We start from the raw sequence: 19,916 nt of genomic DNA on the forward strand, positions 1-19,916 counted from the left end.
CAGCGCCCATCAATTTCAACCATTCACGATGCTCAGTACTGACTATAAGATCTTTGCGTGAATGTTAGGCTCAAGACTGTAAGATCCAAGACGCTTGTCACATGCGAGCAGCGTTCGTATCAGTGAATTTTGATCGTGCCTTTGACAGGTTCAACCATTATTTCCTTGACTCGATCAAGGATTTTATTACCGTCCTCATGCCCCTCCTTCGCGGCGCTCCTTACTCTTACAAGCGTCCGAATGCGTGCGAGTTCCTTCAAGTGTCGTGAATATGCCGACGATTTGATGATACTCGTCCGGAAGGAGAACGAAGTACGTAAAGTTGTTGCGCTTCTTACTACGTATGCAGTAGCGGCGATTAGCAGGGTCGACATGAATAAAACGAAGATTATGCACATTGGATGGGGGCTGGACGCTCTGCACAGTTCGTTTATGACTGTAGATATCCTGCGACGGAGTGGTGTTCAACCGATCGCTACGGCAATCCGCGGCGACGAGCTACCGAAGTCTGTTCCAGCACGTCAGACTGCACGTAACAATATTCCCTCCGAACCCACGACCAGCTCCAAAGGGTGGAATACACAAATGTTCATCTGGCCTCGCGATTGCCGCAACTGGCACAGGTACTGCCAATCTCACATGGTATTGTTGACAGGTTAATGGCGGCCTTTGAACGCTATGTCAGCCAAGGGACGTTGTTTAAGGTCAAATAAGAGACTTTAACTCTCCCACACCATTCTGGAGGACTTAATATCACGAACGTGAGGAACAAGGCTCTAGTTGCGAGGGTAGCTACGGATATGGAACCAACTGCAACATGCCATCACGTCGGCGATCCTGGACGTGTTTCTTCCTGCGTCTTCTGAACCGCCGGTGACGGTAGGCATCATATCGCCTTTTTCTCACTTCGCGCGATTCTTTGTTGATTTTAGTTATGTTCACTTACAGATACCTTCTACAAGGATCCCCACTACCCGTGAGATATATGGCAGATTTGTTGTCGAACTTAAATACCCAACGAGGGATTGGCGACAGATTTGGTGAGCTGTCCATGCGCCTCTCCTCGCCACGGCAGCGAGATTGTCTTGGTATACATCTTCAACCCGAAGACAGCCACCCGCTGGCGACTGTACAACATTCACATGGTACATTCCCCGCTCTGCCTTATATGTGGCATGCAGGGCACCGACGAACATTTTCTGCAGTGTGGTAAGGCAAAGGGGTTTGGCGGCAGACGCAACGCATCATGGCACTACTCCGACGCACCGAAGACTCCACGATCATAACGGATGCTTTATTTTCCCAGACGCTGTCTTTTTCTTCGTGATATCGGGAATGGACTATTGGCATTATCTGCTAGAACAACACGAAATCACCCGACGTCACTCTAAGTACAAAACGCACTTTGTGAACTTCCTAGGTAGCATGTTTCATGACCCCTCCCCCCCTCTCCCTCCAACCCCGTCGGGAAGTGTGGCCGAGCGGTTCTAGGCGCTACGGTCGCAGGTTCGAATCCTGCCTCGCGCATGGATGTGTGTAATGTCCTTATGTTAGTTAGGTTTAAGTAGTTCTAAGTTCTAGGGGACTGATGACCTCAGCACTTAAGTTCCATAGTGCTCAGTGCCTTTGAACTTGAAACCCCCCCCCCCCCCCCCCCGCCCGCTGAAGCTGTGGCAGGTTTACGCAATTTCGCGTTCGCGGAACAGGCTATTAAGGCTATTAATCCCAGTGAAGTGTCAAGGGTGTCAATTCGGCCCTATATTTATTTCCCTTCTTTTTCGTAAGTCATTTTTCTGGGACGTTCAAATAAAATAACAAAAAAAGAAAAGAATTACATAAATGTACAATGTTTTCTTCCCACTGCCTCACCCTAGGACTAAAAATTAAAAAATAAAGAAAAGTTGATGAGTACTTGCCTCCGAACGGCAAAAGTCCGGAGTTCGAAGTTCTTTCCGGCACACAGTTTTAATCCGCCGGGAAGTTTCATATCAACGCACACTCCACTGCAGAGTGGAAATTTCATTCTTGAATTTTAAAATTGTCGAAACCTAGGTCAAGGTTTCCAATAAGTATTTATTTGCAACAGCTTGCTCATTTTCTCAAAATTTTCTGAGCTGTTCCTTGGTGTGTATGGCGTTCAGTTAGAGTGATTATTGCTAAGCAACATAATAGTGCTGGCGACGTAGGTTCTTGTGCCATTACGGAGAGTGTGACCTGCAGCTTGGTGGCTGGCGAGGGGTCCTGGCGGGAGAGGAGCGTGCAGAGGAAGGCTCGCGTGTCGACGGCGCGCATGAGCGCGACCACGGCGGGCAGGTTGCGCTGGCAGAGGTTGACGAGCGCGGCGAGCGCGGGGGCCACCAGCTGGCGCGCCTCGGCGCCAGCGCCCTCCGCCGATCCCTCCGCCGCCCACGCCGCCAGCGTCTGCAGCAGGCCCGGCACCTGCGCCTCCCGCCACGACACCTCCACGCCGTACGTCACGTCCTGGAGCACACTCACTCTTCTCACACTCTGTGCCACGTCTAAATCTAGTGCGCGCATCTCTCCTTTTCGATAAAATACACTCCTGGAAATTGAAATATGAACACCGTGAACCGATTGTCCCAGGAACGGGAAACTTTATTGACACATTCCTGGGGTCAGATACATCACATGATCACACTGACAGAACCACAGGAACATAGACACAGGCAACAGAGCATGCACAATGTCGGCACTAGTACAGTGTATATCCACCTTTCGCAGCAATGCAGGCTGCTATTCTCCCATGGAGACGATCGTAGAGATGCTGGATGTAGTCCTGTGGAACGGCTTGCCATGCCATTTCCACCTGGCGCCTCAGTTGGACCAGCGTTCGTGATGGACGTGCAGACCGCGTGAGACGACACTTCATCCAGTCCCAAACATGCTCAATGGGGGACAGATCCGGAGATCTTGCTGGCCAGGGTAGTTGACTTAAACCTTCTAGAGCACGTTGGGTGGCACGGGATACATGCGGACATGCATTGTCCTGTTGGAACAGCAAGTTCCCTTGCCGGTCTAGGAATGGTAGAACAATGGGTTCGATGACGGTTTGGATGTACCGTGCACTATTCAGTGTCCCCTCGACGATCACCAGAGGTGTACGGCCAGTGTAGGAGATCGCTCCCAACACCATGATGCCGGGTGTTGGCCCTGTGTGCCTCGGTCGTATGCAGTCCTGATTGTGGCGCTCACCTGTACAGCGCCAAACACGCATACGGCCATCATTGGCACCAAGGCAGAGGCGACTCTCATCGCTGAAGACGACACGTCTCCATTCGTCCCTCCATTCACGCCTGTCGCGACACGACTGGAGGCGGGCTGCACGATGTTGGGGCGTGAGCGGAAGACGGCTTAACGGTGTGCGGGACCGTAGCCCAGCTTCATGGAGACGGTTGCGAATGGTCCTCGCCGTTACCCCAGGAGCAACAGTGTCTCCTAATTTGCTGGGAAGTGGCGGTGCGGTCCCCTACGGCACTGGGTAGGATCCTACGGTCTTGGCGTGCATCCGTGCGTCGTTGCGGTCCGGTCCCAGGTCGACGGGCACGTGCACCTTCCGCCGACCACTGGCGACAACATCGATGTACTGTGGAGACCTCACGCCCCACGTGTTGAGCAATTCGGCGGTACGTCCACCCGGCCTCCCGCATGCCCACTATACGCCCTCGCTCAAAGTCCGTCAACTGCACATACGGTTCACGTCCACGCTGTCGCGGCATGCTACCAGTGTTAAAGACTGCGTTGGAGCTCCGTATGCCACGGCAAACTGGCTGACACTGACGGCGGCGGTGCACAAATGCTGCGCAGCTAGCGCCATTCGACGGCCAACACCGCGGTTCCTGGTGTGTCCGCTGTGCCGTGCGTGTGATCATTGCTTGTACAGCCCTCTCGCAGTGTCCGGAGCAAGTATGGTGGGTCTGACACACCGGTGTCAATGTGTTCTTTTTTCCATTTCCAGGAGTGTAATTTTGAGGTCCGTGTAAGTGCCCACTATCTTACCTAAAACATATGCTTGTGCAGTGTGACAGCAGAAACGGACACAAATCGAAGTATTTACTTATTTATTTACATCATAAAACTCAAATCTGTCTAAATCAAACTAAATAACACAATTTCAGAAGCAAAATTTCCTGGGACATTAATACTGTGCGCCAGAAAGGGACTCGAAACTGAGACCCTTACTCTTCGTGGATAAATGCTCTAACAACTGAGCTATTCAAACACGACTCACCATCTGCTCTCACAGCTGTACTTCCGGCAGCACCTCGTCTCCTATCTTCCAAACTTCACAGAAATTCTGCTACGAAATTTGGAGGGCTAGCGCTCCTGAAAGAAATGGTACTATGGAGAGGGCTTATCCACAATCTGGGAGAGTTTCCAAATTGAGATTTTCACTCTCCAGCGGAGTGTACGCTGATCGGGAACTTTCTGGCACATTAAAACTTTATGCCAGAGCGGGTGCAACCCTGTGACCTAGTCCAGTCGATAGAATACTTTCTCGTCAAAAGCAAACGTCCCAGTTTCGAGTACCAGTCCGGCATACATTTCTTATCTGCCAGAAAGTTGCAGTTCAGCGTACACTCTGCTCCAGATTGGAAACTCAAACAGCTATTCAGGCTTTGGCTAAGCCATGTCCCCGAAATATCATTTCTTTCAGGAGTGCTGGTCCTGCAAGGTGCGCAGGAGAACGTCTGTGAAATCTGGAATGCAGGAGATGAGGTACTAGTGGAAGTAGAGCCGTGAGGGAGGGTTATGACTTATGCTTGGACAGCGCATCCTATAGATCGCTTGCCCGCGAAAGGCAATACAGAACGTTCAACCTTTGCAATGCTGTTCGAGTTTATGGGGAATACCAAGTGGGCAGAGGTGTAAGTGGGAATTTGGATTGAGGAGGAAGGATTGATAGGGAAGTTCGGGCAGTTATTCAGTCACTGTGCCAGGCTAGAGTAGTGGTTAATGCTTCTGCCTAATGAGCAAGAGACCCAGGGTCGAATCCTGGCCTTGGTAGAAATTTTCATTTGTCACTTCTATCTGTATATATATCATAGGTGTTTGAGACTTGGAAATGTCATTGGAACCATATAGTTTAATCTGAATATAGAACAAAGGTACATAATAATACTAAAGATAAGAAGTCAGTGAAAATGAGCACTTCTTATGTAAAGTTACTGTAGTTGACTTCGGTTTGTGGCTACCTCGGTACGTCTTCGAGTTTTGTCGGCTCTGAGTGGAAAGAGCCTAAGCTTCAGCCATATTTAATTAGTATATACGATAATAGAAGCAAAAACTTTCCAGTAAACATGGCTCCACAATCGAGCCATTGGAAGACAGTTGTGAATGTGTGGTTGCGAGCTGACACCGCCTTCGGCCTTCTTAGAACTAACGGATTTGAAACGTAAACTTCTCCATCGAGGCCCCAGTAGAGCTCAGATTTCACCCATAGCCCGGGGTTGGGGATTACGCATGATGACGCACCAAAGAAACTTGCTGCTGATGCAAGATGACATCTAACACATCTGTATGATTCAAGATGGGTAAGTTGCGCGGGCCCTGCACCCTGCCTCCGATCACCTAACGTCTAGATTTTTTCGTAGTGAGGTCATCTAGAAAGTGAAGACTGCAGCAATTCCGCCTATAAGATGATGAACTGGAGTAACAAAGCGTACCGTCTTCTCAAGATTTAAGAGATGATCTCGGTGGGGGCCAGAAGCCCGGGGGTTCCGAAAGAATTCGTAACTCGAAACTCACTGCGGAGACAAGTACGGCATTGTCTACATACGTGAAGCCGACATTTGTAAAAGTCTACAGTAAACTGTAACATGTGTTAAACAGCACTCTATTCCTTGTGGGAGCTACCTGAGCCTAGTTACATGGTGACTGCATCAAAAAGTTCCCATTTTAGATAAGTTTGTACTAATTATGACTACAGTTCATACTGAAGTCAGTGATGGCTCGTACCCACACAATTACTGTCACCTCGCAATTGCCTCATTTGTGAAAGCATCTCTACTGGAACGTTTTTACTCGTATTACCATAGTTCCACTCATGTCAGTTTTCGCTATTCATTATGGTACACGTATACAGGGTGCAGATATTTTTACATGTGGTACCTTAGTGTGTACAACATCAGTATGTTGTTTGTTTCTTCTCTGCGTCGAACAGTGTTCGCACAAACACGTCACATAACTTACCACCTGACATTTTCCGCACGGTCGTAACTTCACCAATAAGTTGACTACACATGTCAGCATAAACTAACAGTTTTGCTTCCAAGCGTTCACACTCCAGTATTTGGCCTGCTGTATAGGGGAAGAAAATGGAATGAAATTTTTTAACTGGATTTTTTTTATTTTCATATAATTTGTGGATGCTAATGTTAATAACAAATGTTAAAGTGATAATAGTTTGTAGATACATCAACAGATTTAACGTTCTTTTGCTTCTCCGTGTACAGGATGTACCGGGTGTAAGTGCAGACATTTCTGTTGGTGACTGAGGATGGTGTACCAGTCAACGTTAACGTCAATGTGTACGTCATTTGCGATTAATAATTATAGCTATTACCAGTTGTATGTCTTTACGTTGGGTAGACTCTCCAAGTACATCTGTCAAGAACAAGCCATTAGTGCTTATTTTCCCCTGTGCAGCGCGGGATTAGTCGAGCGGTCTCAGGCGCTGTAGTCATGGACTGTGCGGCTGGTCCCGGCGGAGTTTCGAGTCCTCCCTCCGGAATGGGTATGTGTGTCTTTGTCTTTAGGATAATTTAGGTTAAGTAGTGTGTAAACGTAGGGACTGATGACCTTAGCAGTTAAGTCCCATAAGATTTCACATACATTTGAACATTCGGAAGATAAACTTAAAAGACTTTGCGAGTTCTTAACTAAGCAGGCCTCCCCCCATGAACCGTGGACCTTGCCGTTGATGGGGAGGCTTGCGTGCCTCAGCGATACAGATGGCCGTACCGTAGGTGCAACCACAACGGAGGGGTATCTGTTGAGAGGCCAGACAAACGTGTGGTTCCTGAAGAGGGGCAGCAGCCTTTTCAGTAGTTGCAGGGGCAACAGTCTGGATGATTGACTGATCTGGCCTTGCAACATTAACCAAAACGGCCTTGCTGTGCTGGTACTGCGAACGGCTGAAAGCAAGGGGAAACTACAGCCGTAATTTTTCCCGAGGACATGCAGCTTTACTGTATGATTAAATGATGATGGCATCCTCTTGGGTAAAATATTCCGGAGGTAAAATAGTCCCCCATTCGGATCTCCGGGCGGGGACTACTCAGGAGGATGTCGTTATCAGGAGAAAGAAAACTGGCGTTCTACGGATCGGAGCGTGGAATGTCAGATCCCTTAATCGGGCAGGTAGGTTAGAAAATTTAAAAAGGGAAATGGATAGGTTAAAGTTAGATATAGTGGGAATTAGTGAAGTTCGGTGGCAGGAGGAACAAGACTTCTGGTCAGGTGACTACAGGGTTATAAACACAAAATCAAATAGGGGTAATGCAGGAGTAGGTTTAATAATGAATAGGAAAATAGGAATGCGGGTAAGCTACTACAAACAGCATAGTGAACGCATTATTGTGGCCAAGATAGATACGAAGCCCACACCTACTACAGTAGTACAAGTTTATATGCCAACTAGCTCTGCAGATGATGAAGAAATTGAAGAAATGTACGATGAAATAAAAGAAATTATTCAGATAGTGAAGGGAGACGAAAATTTAATAGTAATGGGTGACTGGAATTCGAGTGTAGGGAAAGGGAGAGAAGGAAACATAGTAGGTGAATATGGATTGGGGCTAAGAAATGAAAGAGGAAGCCGCCTAGTAGAATTTTGCACAGAGCACAACTTAATCATAGCTAACACTTGGTTTAAGAATCATGAAAGAAGGTTGTATACGTGGAAGAACCCTGGAGATACTAAAAGGTATCAGATAGATTATATAATGGTAAGACAGAGATTTAGGAACCAGGTTTTAAGTTGTAAGACATTTCCAGGGGCAGATGTGGACTCTGACCACAATCTATTGGTTATGACCTGTAGATTAAAACTGAAGAAACTGCAAAAATGTGAGAAATTAAGGAGATGGGACCTGGATAAACTGAAAGAACCAGAGGTTGTACAGAGTTTCAGAGAGAGCATAAGGGAACAATTGACAGGAATAGGGGAAAGAAATACAGTAGAAGAAGAATGGGTAGCTCTGAGGGATGAAGTAGTGAAGGCAGCAGAGGATAAAGTAGGTACAAAGACGAGGGCTGCTAGAAATCCTTGGGTAACAGAAGAAATATTGAATTTAATTGATGAAAGGAGAAAATATAAAAATGCAGTAAATGAAGCAGGCAAAAAGGAATACAAACGTCTCAAAAATGAGATCGACAGGAAGTGCAAAATGGCTAAACAGGGATGGCTAGAGGACAAATGTAAGGATGTAGAAGCTTATCTCACTAGGGGTAAGATAGATACTGCCTACAGGAAAATTAAAGAGACCTTTGGAGAAAGGAGAACCACGTGTATGAATATCAAGAGCTCAGATGGCAGCCCAGTTCTAAGCAAAGAAGGGAAGGCAGAAAGGTGGAAGGAGTATATAGAAGGTTTATACAAGGGCGATGTACTTGAGGACAATATTATGGAAATGGAAGAGGATGTAGACGAAGACGAAATGGGAGATACGATACTGCGTGAAGAGTTTGACAGAGCACTGAAAGACCTGAGTCGAAACAAGGCCCCCGGAGTAGACAACATTCCATTAGAACTACTGACGGCCTTGGGACAACCAGTCCTGACAAAACTCTACCAGCTGGTGAGCAAGATGTATGAGACAGGCGAAATACCCTCAGACTTCAAGAAGAATATAATAATTCCAATCTCAAAGAAAGCAGGTGCTGACAGATGTGAAAATTACCGAACTATCAGTTTAATAAGCCACGGCTGCAAAATACTAACGAGAATTCTTTACAGACGAATGGAAAAACTGGTAGATGCAGACCTCGGGGAGGATCAGTTTGGATTCCGTCGAAATGTTGGAACACGTGAGGCAATACTGACCTTACGACTTATCTTAGAAGAAAGATTAAGAAAAGGCAAACCTACGTTTCTAGCATTTGTAGACTTAGAGAAAGCTTTTGACAATGTTGACTGGAATACTCTTTTTCAAATTCTAAAGGTGGCAGGGGTAAAATACAGGGAGCGAAAGGCTATTTATAATTTGTACAGAAACCAGATGGCAGTCATAAGAGTCGAGGGGCATGAAAGGGAAGCAGTGGTTGGGAAAGGAGTGAGACAGGGTTGTAGGCTCTCCCCGATGTTATTCAATCTGTATATTGAGCAAGCAGTAAAGGAAACAAAAGAAAAATTTGGAGTAGGTATTAAAATTCATGGAGACGAAGTAAAAACTTTGAGGTTCGCCGATGACATTGTAATTCTGTCAGAGACGGCAAAGGACTTGGAAGAGCAGTTGAACGGAATGGACAGTGTCTTGAAAGGAGGATATAAGATGAACATTAACAAAAGCAAAACGAGGATAATGGAATGTAGTCAAATTAAATCGGGTGATGCAGAGGGAATTAGACTGGGAAATGAGACACTTAAAGTAGTAAAGGACTTTTGCTATTTAGGAAGTAAAATAACTGATGATGGTCGAAGTAGAGAGGATATAAAATGTAGACTGGCAATGGCAAGGAAAGCGTTTCTGAAGAAGAGAAATTTGTTAACATCGAATATAGATTTATGTATCAGGAAGTCGTTTCTGAAAGTATTTGTTTGGAGTGTAGCCATGTATGGAAGTGAAACATGGACGATAACTAGTTTGGACAAGAAGAGAATAGAAGCTTTCGAAATGTGGTGCTACAGAAGAATACTGAAGATAAGGTGGATAGAGCACGTAACTAATGAGGAGGTATTGAATAGGATTGGGGAGAAGAGAAGTTTGTGGCACAACTTGACTAGAAGAAGGGATCGGTTGGTAGGACATGTTTTGAGGCATCAAGGGATCACAAATTTAGCATTGGAGGGCAGCGTGGAGGGTAAAAATCGTAGAGGGAGACCGAGAGATGAGTACACTAAGCAGATTCAGAAGGATGCAGGTTGCAGTAGGTACTGGGAGATGAAGCACCTTGCACAGGATAGAGTAGCATGGAGAGCTGCATCAAACCAGTCTCAGGACTGAAGACAACAACAACAACAACTAAGCAGGGGCACGGAATTATGAGTTGTCATTTCCTATTTAGTAGGCGAGTATTTTACTTTAATGCATGTGTACTGGATTGACTAGAATTGGTTGTCTATCAAAAACGGTTGAAAGTTGCGTCTTCCTCTTTATATATGTTGAAGTCCTAGTCTCGCACTACACACCCGGCCAATATGAATCAAATCTGAGAGGAGAAGTTCGGACAGTCCCCTTGCCAGTGTTCCTAACCACACACAAATATTAACAGTATTAGCGTTCATTTTAGGATCTCCCTAAGGCTTTTATCACCGATGAGTCGTTAACTGACATTTAATTATAAGAAATCGTACGAAGGGTGACGTGTTTGTGATAAATATGCAATGTGCTGTTGCTTCAAAATGGCACAATACCACAACACGAACAACGAATTTGGGAAAATCAATGATGTCTCACCAATGTTGTCATCTGCTATCCTGGCATCGAGTGAGGCGTCATTTTGACATTAACTCCAAGTAAGCCAAGCATGTCACAAGTGCCCCTTCACATATAGTGGTGAGTGCAGTTGCGCTCTACCAGAACTATAGTTCGGTAGTTTTCGTACAGTACATCAATGATGTAGTGAATGCTAGCATTACCGGCAGTATTGGTAGCGTTGGTAGGAACAGAAACATTAATGAATGTGAGAGAGAGCTATTGGAAGCCAACGAGTTCCCTTTGTTTTTTGTTCGTTTGTTTCACACATAATTAGAACCGCACATCGTTAAGTGTTAGTCCATTTTGTACTTTATATCCTTAAAAAATGTAGATTGCATTTTATAAGTAATAAAAATTAGCTGCTCTCGTAAGTTCTGGGCTATTGTGTAACCAAAGCGAAAAGTACAGTTCACATACCTAAATAATAATTGTTGGTATTTTGCGCTCAATAGAACGTCTTCATCATGATGAAAGACAAGAGTTTCCTGTTCTTATTGATAAGTCTTAAAACTGTTTAGCCGCGCGGGATTTGCCGAGTTGTCTGGGGCGCTGCAGCCATGGACTGTGCGGCTGGTCCCGGCGGAGGTTCGAGTCCTCCATCGGGCATGGGTGTGTGTGTTTGTCCTTAGGATAATTTAGGTTAAGTAGTGTGTAAGCTTAGGGACTGATGACCTTAGCAGTTAAGATCCATACGATTCCACACACACTTGAACATTTTGAAAACTATTTAGATATAACACATATTAAACACTGAAGCGCCACAGAAACAGGTATAAGTATTCGAATTAAGATGCAGACATATGTAAACAGGCAGAATACGACTCTGTTGTCGGCAACGCCAATATAAGACAAGTGTCTGACGCAGTTGTTACGTCGGTTACTGCTGCTACAATGGCAGGTTATCAAGATTTAAGTGAATATGAGCGTGCTGTTATATTCGGCGCAAGAGAAATAGAACACAACATCTCCGAAGGTAGCGATGAAGTGGGGATTATCCCGCACGACCATTTCACGAGTAAACCGCGAATATAAGGAATCCGGTAAAACATCAAATCTCCGTCATCGCAGCGGCCGGAAAAAGATCCTGCAATAACGGGAGCAACGATTACTAAGGAGAATCGTTCAACGTGACAGAAGCGCAGCCCTTACGCAAATTGCTGCAGATTTCAATGCTGGTCCATCAACAGCTGTCAGCGTCCAAACCATTCAGCGAAACATCATAGATATCGGCTTTCAGAGCCGATTCCCACTCGGGTACCATTGATGACTGCACGACACAAAGCTTTACACCTCGCCTGGGCCCGTCAACACTGACAATAGAATGTTGACGACTGGAAACATGTTGCCTGGTCAGACGAGTCTCGTTTCAATTGTATCGAGCGGATGGACGTATAAGAGTATGGAGACAACCTCACGAATCCATAGACCCTGCATGTCAGCAGGGAACTATTCAAGCTGGTGGAGGCTCTATAATGGTGTGGGGCATGTGCAGTTGGAGTGATATCGGACACCTGATACGTCTAGATACGACTCTGATAGGTATTACATACGTAAGCATCCTGTCTGATCACCTGCATCCATTATTGTCCATTGTGCATTCGGACAGACTTGGGCAATTTCAGCAGAAGAATGCGACACCCCACACGTCCAGAATTGCTGCAGAGTGGCTCCAGGGACACTCTTCTGAGTTTAAACACTTCCGCTGGCCTCCGAACTCCCCATACATGAACATGATCGAGCATATCTGGGATGCCTTGCAACGTCCTGTTCAGAAAATATCACTACCCCTTCGAACTCTTACGGATTCATGGACAGTCCTGCGGGATATATGGTGTCAATTCCCTGCAACACTACTTCGGACATTAGTCGAGTTCATGCCACGTCGTGTTGCAGGACTTTTGCGTGCTCACGGGGGCTCTACAGGATATTAGGCAGGTGTACCAGTTTCTTTGGCTCTCCAGTGTATAAACCCAACGGAATATTGAAACAATGTTGGATATGTTCTTGTTTTGGATCTTTTTTTTAGTGTTACCTTTTTTTGAGAAAATACGCCCTCTATTTCGTGTTACAAATCATCAGTTTTCGAATAAAACATTAATTAAACATTAACAATTTCAATTTTGCTATAAATACTGTTTCAAAAATGGTTCAAATGGCTCTGAGCACTATGGGACTTAACATCTGTGGTCATCAGTCCCCTAGAACTTAGAACTACTTAAACCTAACTAACCTAAGGACATCACACACATCCATGCCCTTGGCAGGATTCGAACCTGCGACCGTAGCAGTCGCGCGGTTCCGGATTGAGCGCCTTAACCGCGAGACCACCGCGGCCGGCTAAATACTGTTTATTAAAAAAAAAAAAAAAAAAAAAAAAAAAAAAAAAAAAAAAAAAAAAAAAAAAAACAGGCAGGACAATAATAGGGTGAAAAAAAATCGTTCCGTAGGTCATGTAGCTCACTCATTTTCTAGACGGTTGGCAACTTTCAAATTCTAGGGGAATTTTGTAAGGCAATGATTGCATACGCAAACAAACCGATGGAAATGAGGTAACACCAGAGAGGTATGCCTTACACCTGACGTACAGATAACGTGGTTAGGATCTTAATTGGCCTAAGTGATCCGTCTTCAGGCCAGAAGTGGCCCATAGAGACCATCCGACCGCCGTGTCATCCTCAGATGAGGAAGAGGATAGGAGGGGCGTGTGAGCACACCGCTGTCCCAGTGGTTATGATGGTTTTCTTTGAACGGCTCCTCAATTGGCATCACGAGGCTGAGTGCACCCCGAAAAATGGCAACAGTGTATGGCGGCCCCGATGGTCACCCATCCAAATGCCGGCCACGCCCGACAGCGTTTAACTTCGGCGGTCTGACGGGAAGCGGTGTATCCACTGCGGCAATGTCATTGATAATTGGCCTAAGGTATCAGAAAAACTGTAGCCTACACATACTTGCGATAGTCAACAGTGGCCTATGGTAGGTTTACAATTCTAGCGCTACCTAAACGGAGAGCTTACCGCCTTCGCCCTCAGAGTTCTAACCTGAGCGCAAGCGAGCATAGCCATGTGACCAACGCCCCAAGCTCGCTGCAGTGTCGCGGGAGGCAAAATGGGTCACGTTCAATGACTTCTGCCGACCTGTACGAAGTCGATTTCCCCCTACTCCCCCACCACCACCCTCTCCCGCAGCGGTGCTGACCTGCAGGGCGCGCAGCAGCGCGAGGCGGCCCTCGTGCGGCAGGGCTCGCGCGCGTGCGGGCTGCAGCAGCCTGGCGAGTACGGCGGCGGCGCGGTGCGTGTGCGCGAGCGCGCGGCGCGCCGCGGCGTTCTGGCAGGCCTGGCTGAGCGCGGCCGCCGCCGCCCACACCGTGTCCAGGGCGCGGCCCGCCGGCGCTCCCGCAGACAGCCGCCGCACGCACTCCAGCAGCGACGAGTAGAACCGCGCCGCCACCGACGTCGACGGGTCGAACACCGACAGGTCGTTGCACGCCGACAGCACCTGTGCAGCCCCGCGGTCGCACACACTATATTTGCTGCAATTTTGTCAAATAAAGCCACGGAAACAGTGGCTGCTATGTGAAATCAATTTTAAAAAATATATCGGCTCAACCACTTGTTTATAGTGTAAAACACTAAGACTGACGCGTTTCGGAAGTCAAGCTTCCATCATCAGAATAATAAAAAGTAAAAGAACCTGTTAAAACTCGCTAAAATGGAACATGCACCACGCACAATAAAATTGATAATAAATTTAAAACATCGTGGCTACTTCCCTTGTTGCTGCCGTGTCTTCCGAACTGCATCGCCACATAGTCGTCAAAATATAAAAAACTCTAAAATGGTGTCGCCTATGGTGTTACACATCTAACCACATGGGTCTCTCCTCTATCGTCGTAAACCGCCCGTGCGTCTTCGTTGATACCACACACCACGTAGCCAAACACGACACTGAAATCCGAGTGAGCTCACGCGCAAGTAAACAAGGAAGTCACAGAGATGTCTATACAAACAGATAACGTATACATGTTCCAAGGGCCTCATGAAATGATGGTATCCTGCCAATTGCTAAAAATGTAGTTACTAAAAGATAACGGTGAAATGTTTGAAAAAGTTATTTGCATCACCAGTTAGCTGTTCATTCAGTGTGTTCCGATTATCCACGCTATATATCGTATTTTACAGCTGTTCTAGTAGATCCAGCTTTTTGCCTTTGTCCTGTCTATGTAAAATAACGAGATCCTGATCTATTACCAACAGGGGGTGTCCCGTTTCCCAAATATGGGTGGCTACAGCTGACTTTTCGAAATTATTAAGCCGGAAACCATCGCTATGTTCTTTGTAACGTACTTTAAAGGACCTACCAGTTTGGCTTACATAGCTTGCCTTGCACATATTACACTGAATTTTACAGACCACAGCTCTCTCATATTTATCGCTTTCCTGCTGTAAATTATTTTTTAGTTTAAACCGCAGCGTATTATTGGTCTGAAAAGCGGTATCAACTTTAAAAGGTTTGAAAATGTTAGTCACTCTTTGCGAAATATCATCGAAGCATGGTATTGTGACTCTCGTAATATTATTTGCGATATTCTTCCTTTCATTCGCGCTGTTTCTGTCGTATTAATTTATTGACAACGTTTTGGTGGTGTGTGGTATCAACGAAGACGCACGGGCGATTTACGACGATAGAGAGAGACCCATGTGGTTAGATGTTTAACACCATAGGCGACACCATTTTAGAGTTTTTTATGTTTTGATGACTATGTGGAGATGCAGTTTGGAAGACACGGCAGCAACAAGGGAAGTAGCGACGATGTTTTAATTTTACTATCAATTTTATTGTGCCTGGTGCATGTTCCATTTTAGCGAGTTTTAACAGGTTCTTTTACTTTTTATTATTCTGATGATGGAAGATGACTTCCGAAACGCGTCAATCTTATTGTTTTACACTATAAACAAGTGGTTGAGCCGATATATTTTTTAACATTGTCATTCACAACCACGACCTCTCTTCCAGTATGGATAATATCAAAATGAAATAAGTTGTTGATGGTATACAGCAATCAGCTACAAATTGGTTTACTTTAATCAAAATGTACCATTACCACTTTCGAATTTACACAATTCATCATCAGACGGCTGTCTTGCTTTTACATACAGTGAAACTGTTGCGTTGACAGCAGACCTCATCAAAGTACGTAAAAACATTACATTCACAGTTGAGCATGAACGTATAAGAATATAAATTTTCTCGATCTTAATATTTGTAACATTAATCATAAACATCAGTATAGCGTCTTCGAATCCCACCACCACAGATGTCAGCCCTGACGACTCCTCAAGTCATCCCATCCAACACAAAACGTCATATTTCAGAGCCATGGTACACCGAAACTGAAAAGTATCTACAAATCACACAGACGAACAAAATGAAATCAATGTAATTAAAGCAGTTGCTCATAATAATGGCCATGGTCCAATAATAATAGACAAACTCCATAACAAAATGAAACAAAAACCACAGCTGCACAGAAGAGCAGTTCACACAGTATCCAATCCAAAGAAATTAGCCTCCTGCAGAAGCCAAATATAAATATACTGTTATCCTATACATAGGTCCACTATCATACAAAATTCGAAACTTATTTAAAAAGAAGAAAAATAAAATTAACATCTCTACTAATAATAAATTATAGCAAAAAGTTATCCATGATGTAAGTCCTTCCAAGACCCCCTATCGTAAATAAGGAATATATAAGCTCCAATGCAACTCGTGCCCAAAATTCTATATCGCTCAGACAGGCAGAAGTTTTGAGAATAGGTACAAAGAACACCTTGATGCTTTAAGGATTGGAAACTTCAAAAACTTCAACAAAGCTACGTTTCATGCTTATATTGTAAAAGAAAACCATTCAGTGAGAAAACACTGAGAGCAACATTTAGCAGAAAAAGGAGCCACTACGAATCTATCAGAGGAAACAGAAATACACAGACGCGAAAACACTTCCCATGATAATATACTTAATGAGCAGACTGAGTTGGCTAACGCTCCTTTCCGGGAAAACTTCCAGAAAGTACTTTCCACACTCCATCATAAATGATGTCTGTGCAACTGTCTGCAGATGAAGTTGCTAATCTTATAACCTTGTATGTGTCCACTACCGTCTCCATTATTCATGGCACAAAATATTAATAAATTTTAATGTTACATACATCAAAAAACATTGTGCATCACCTCGGTTCCGAGAGTTCCGGAACCTCATCATTTCCGCCCTTTTTGTTGCTCATGAAAACCACACATTGCATGTTGTACCACCATGTAGCGAAACCTTCTGAGGTGGTGGTCGAGACTGCTGTACACACCGGTACCTGTAGTAGCCAGTAGCACGTCCTCTTGCATTGATGCATGCCTTTATTCATCGTGGCATACTACCCACAAGTTCACCAAGGCACTGTTGGTCCAGATTGTCCCAATCCTCAACGGCGATTGGGTGTAGATCCCTCAGAGTGGTTGGTGGGTCACGTTGTCCATAAACAGCCCTTTTCAATCTATCCCAGGCATTTTCGATACAGCTCATGTCTGTAGAACATACTGACCACTGTAGTCGAGCTATGTCATTATCCTGAAGGAAGTCATTCACCAGATGTACACGATGGGTGGGCAAATTGTCGTCCATGAAGACGAATGCCTCGCCAATATGCTGTCGATATGTTTGCACTATCGATCGGAGGATGGGATTCATTCACGTATCTTACAGCCGTTATGGCGCTTTCCATGACCACCAGCGGAGTACGTCCCACATAATGCCAACCCCAAACATCAAGGAATCTCCACCTTGCTGGACAGTGTGTCTAAGGTGTTTAGCCTGAGCGGGTTGCCTCTAACCATGTCTCCGATTACTGTCTGGTTGGAGGTATATGGAACACTCATCGGTGAAGGAACGTGATGCCAATCCTGAGCGGTCCATTGGGCACATTGTTGGGCCCATCTGTACCACGCTGCATGGTATCGTGGTTGCAAATATGGACCTCGCCATGGACGTCTGGAGTGAAGTTGCGCATCATGCAGTCTATTGCGCATAAACTGAGACTTAACACGACGTCCTGTGGCTGCACGAAAAGCATTATTCAACATGGTGGCGTTGCTGTCAGTGTTCCTCGAAGCCATAATCTGTAGGTAGCGGTCATCCACTGTAGTAGTAGCCCTTGGGGGGGGGGGGGGGGGGGGGGGCTGAGCGAGGCATGTCAGCGACAGTTCCTTGCTCTCTGTATCTCCTCCATATCCGATCAACATCACTTCGGTTCTCTCCGAGACGCCTGGGCCCTTCCTGGCACAAAGTAACAATGCGGACAACATCGAACCGTGGTATTGACCGTATAGGCATGGTTGAACTACAGATAACACTAGCCGTGTAGCTCCTTCGTGGTGGAATGACTGGAACCGATCGGCTGTCGGACCCCCTCCGTCTAATAGGCAGTGCTTATGTATGGTTGTTTACATCTTCGGGTGGGTTTAGTGACATCTCTGAACAGTCAAAGGGACTGTGTGTGTGATACAATATCCACAGTCAGCGTCTGTCTTCAGGAGTTCTGGGAACTGGGTTGATGCAAAACTGTTTTTCATGTGTATGTTAACATCATCACTGTTGTCATAGTACATAAGGATTTCAGATACTTTCTTGTCCACATTTGTTTCTTTGTCATTGTATAAAATAAGTTATTGTGACACAAATTCACAAAATACCATTTACTTATTGTTATCTGTCTATTTTTAATGCCCTACATTTGATGTAGAATATGTTTTTAATTTAACACAACAGTAATTTACACTTCCTTTACCAAAATGCCATGTTTTTGTGTGACAGTACCGTAGCACCTTCGATACTCATTTACTTTGTAAACAATGTTTTTATTTTCAAATGTAGTGAATCAAAACATGTGGTGCACACTGGAAATTCGTTTTGTGAATAAACGAAAGTGTTTTGTAATGCAAACCTACGTATGTGATGGTGAAAATACGAACATCTTTCTGAACATATTTCGTTGGAAGGAAACTGCAAAAACGAATTCGCCAGATGGACATTTGACGTATGTTGCATTCTAACACAAATTTGCAGTGCAACTTCCTTTGTTACACTTTGTAATTGTGAATTACTGTTTATTCTAAGGCAACAAACCTGGAAACCAAGGTATCATTTATTTTGACGAAAGCATGACAAACGTCTTATAATGAAGTGTGTAAATTCAAAACTGGTAACGGTACTTCTTGAATAAAGTAACCTAAAACCGCCCGCCCGGTTAGGCGTTCGGTCTAACGCAGGGCTTTCCGGATTGGGAAGGAGCGCCCGGTGGACTTTTCTCGAAGTCCCGTGAGCTGGCCAGTCTGTGGATGGTTTTTAGGCGGTTTTCCATCTGCCTCGGCGAATGCGGGCTGGTTCCCCTTATTCCGCCCCTGCGCAAACAAGTTCTCCATGTACGCGTACACCACCATTACTCTACTACGCAAACATAGGGGTTACACTCGTCTAGTGTGACACATTCCTTGGAGGGGTCCACCGGGGTCTGAACCGCACAATAACCTTGAAAGAGTGGTTCGGTGTTGGGCGGCGGATGGGTGAAGTAGACTGCGGTAGTCGTCGTGGGGTTGTGGACCACTGCGGCTGCGGCGGGGACGGAGCCTCTCCGCCGTTTCTAGGCCCCCGGTTCACATACAATACTTATACAATACAAACCTAAAACTAGTTTTCGGCTAGTTGCCGTACACCATCAACAATTTATTTAACACACGATGTTTCCACATTTTATTGTCAATTGCTCTAGATGATACATGCTAGAAAAAGTGACATTTACGGTCTATTCACACTGAAAGTCAGCCGAATGGAAAACAACTTCACCCTCAAATATAGGCTTTTTCACATGGGACGGAACGCCAACATTTCACGAAGTTCACTGACGAAAAGTGAAAGAGAAAGTGAAAGGAGGTTATGATAAACCAATTTTCGGTTTTTAAATAGAAATTAACGTCAAAAAACTATGGTTTATATAGCAGAAAGAGATGGGACAGTCAATAAATATACGCAATGAATTTTTATGTTTTCTTACCATAAAAGTACACAGTATTTAATATCATTTTCCATCTTTAAGTTGAGCAAACAGATGGAATCCGACAGGGCGAGGTCGTGACTGTATGTAGGATGCTACGACACCTCAAAATACATCACGTGAAGAGTTTGTGTGGCCGGCCGCGGTGGTCTCGCGG

General features: G+C 45.2%; 2 protein-coding genes across 2 annotated transcripts in view; both read right to left on the reverse strand.

Moving 5' to 3' along the window:
* LOC126275897 (myosin-8-like) overlaps positions 1–2,538 on the reverse strand; it is a 109,948-nt gene extending 107,410 nt beyond the window's left edge. The window contains exon 1 of the mRNA XM_049977241.1: positions 2,203–2,538. Within this exon, the coding sequence (XP_049833198.1) occupies positions 2,203–2,538 (336 nt within the window). The remainder of the gene's footprint in view (positions 1–2,202) is intronic.
* An 11,278-nt stretch (positions 2,539–13,816) lies between these two features.
* LOC126276055 (sodium channel protein Nach-like) overlaps positions 13,817–19,916 on the reverse strand; it is a 159,662-nt gene continuing 153,562 nt past the window's right edge. Inside the window, 2 exon segments of the mRNA XM_049977250.1 lie at positions 13,817–13,856; positions 14,050–14,190. Coding sequence (XP_049833207.1) covers positions 13,817–13,856; positions 14,050–14,190 — 181 coding nt within the window.

The sequence above is a fragment of the Schistocerca gregaria genome, chromosome 1, assembly GCF_023897955.1.
Source record: "Schistocerca gregaria isolate iqSchGreg1 chromosome 1, iqSchGreg1.2, whole genome shotgun sequence".
NCBI lineage: Eukaryota > Metazoa > Arthropoda > Insecta > Orthoptera > Acrididae > Schistocerca > Schistocerca gregaria.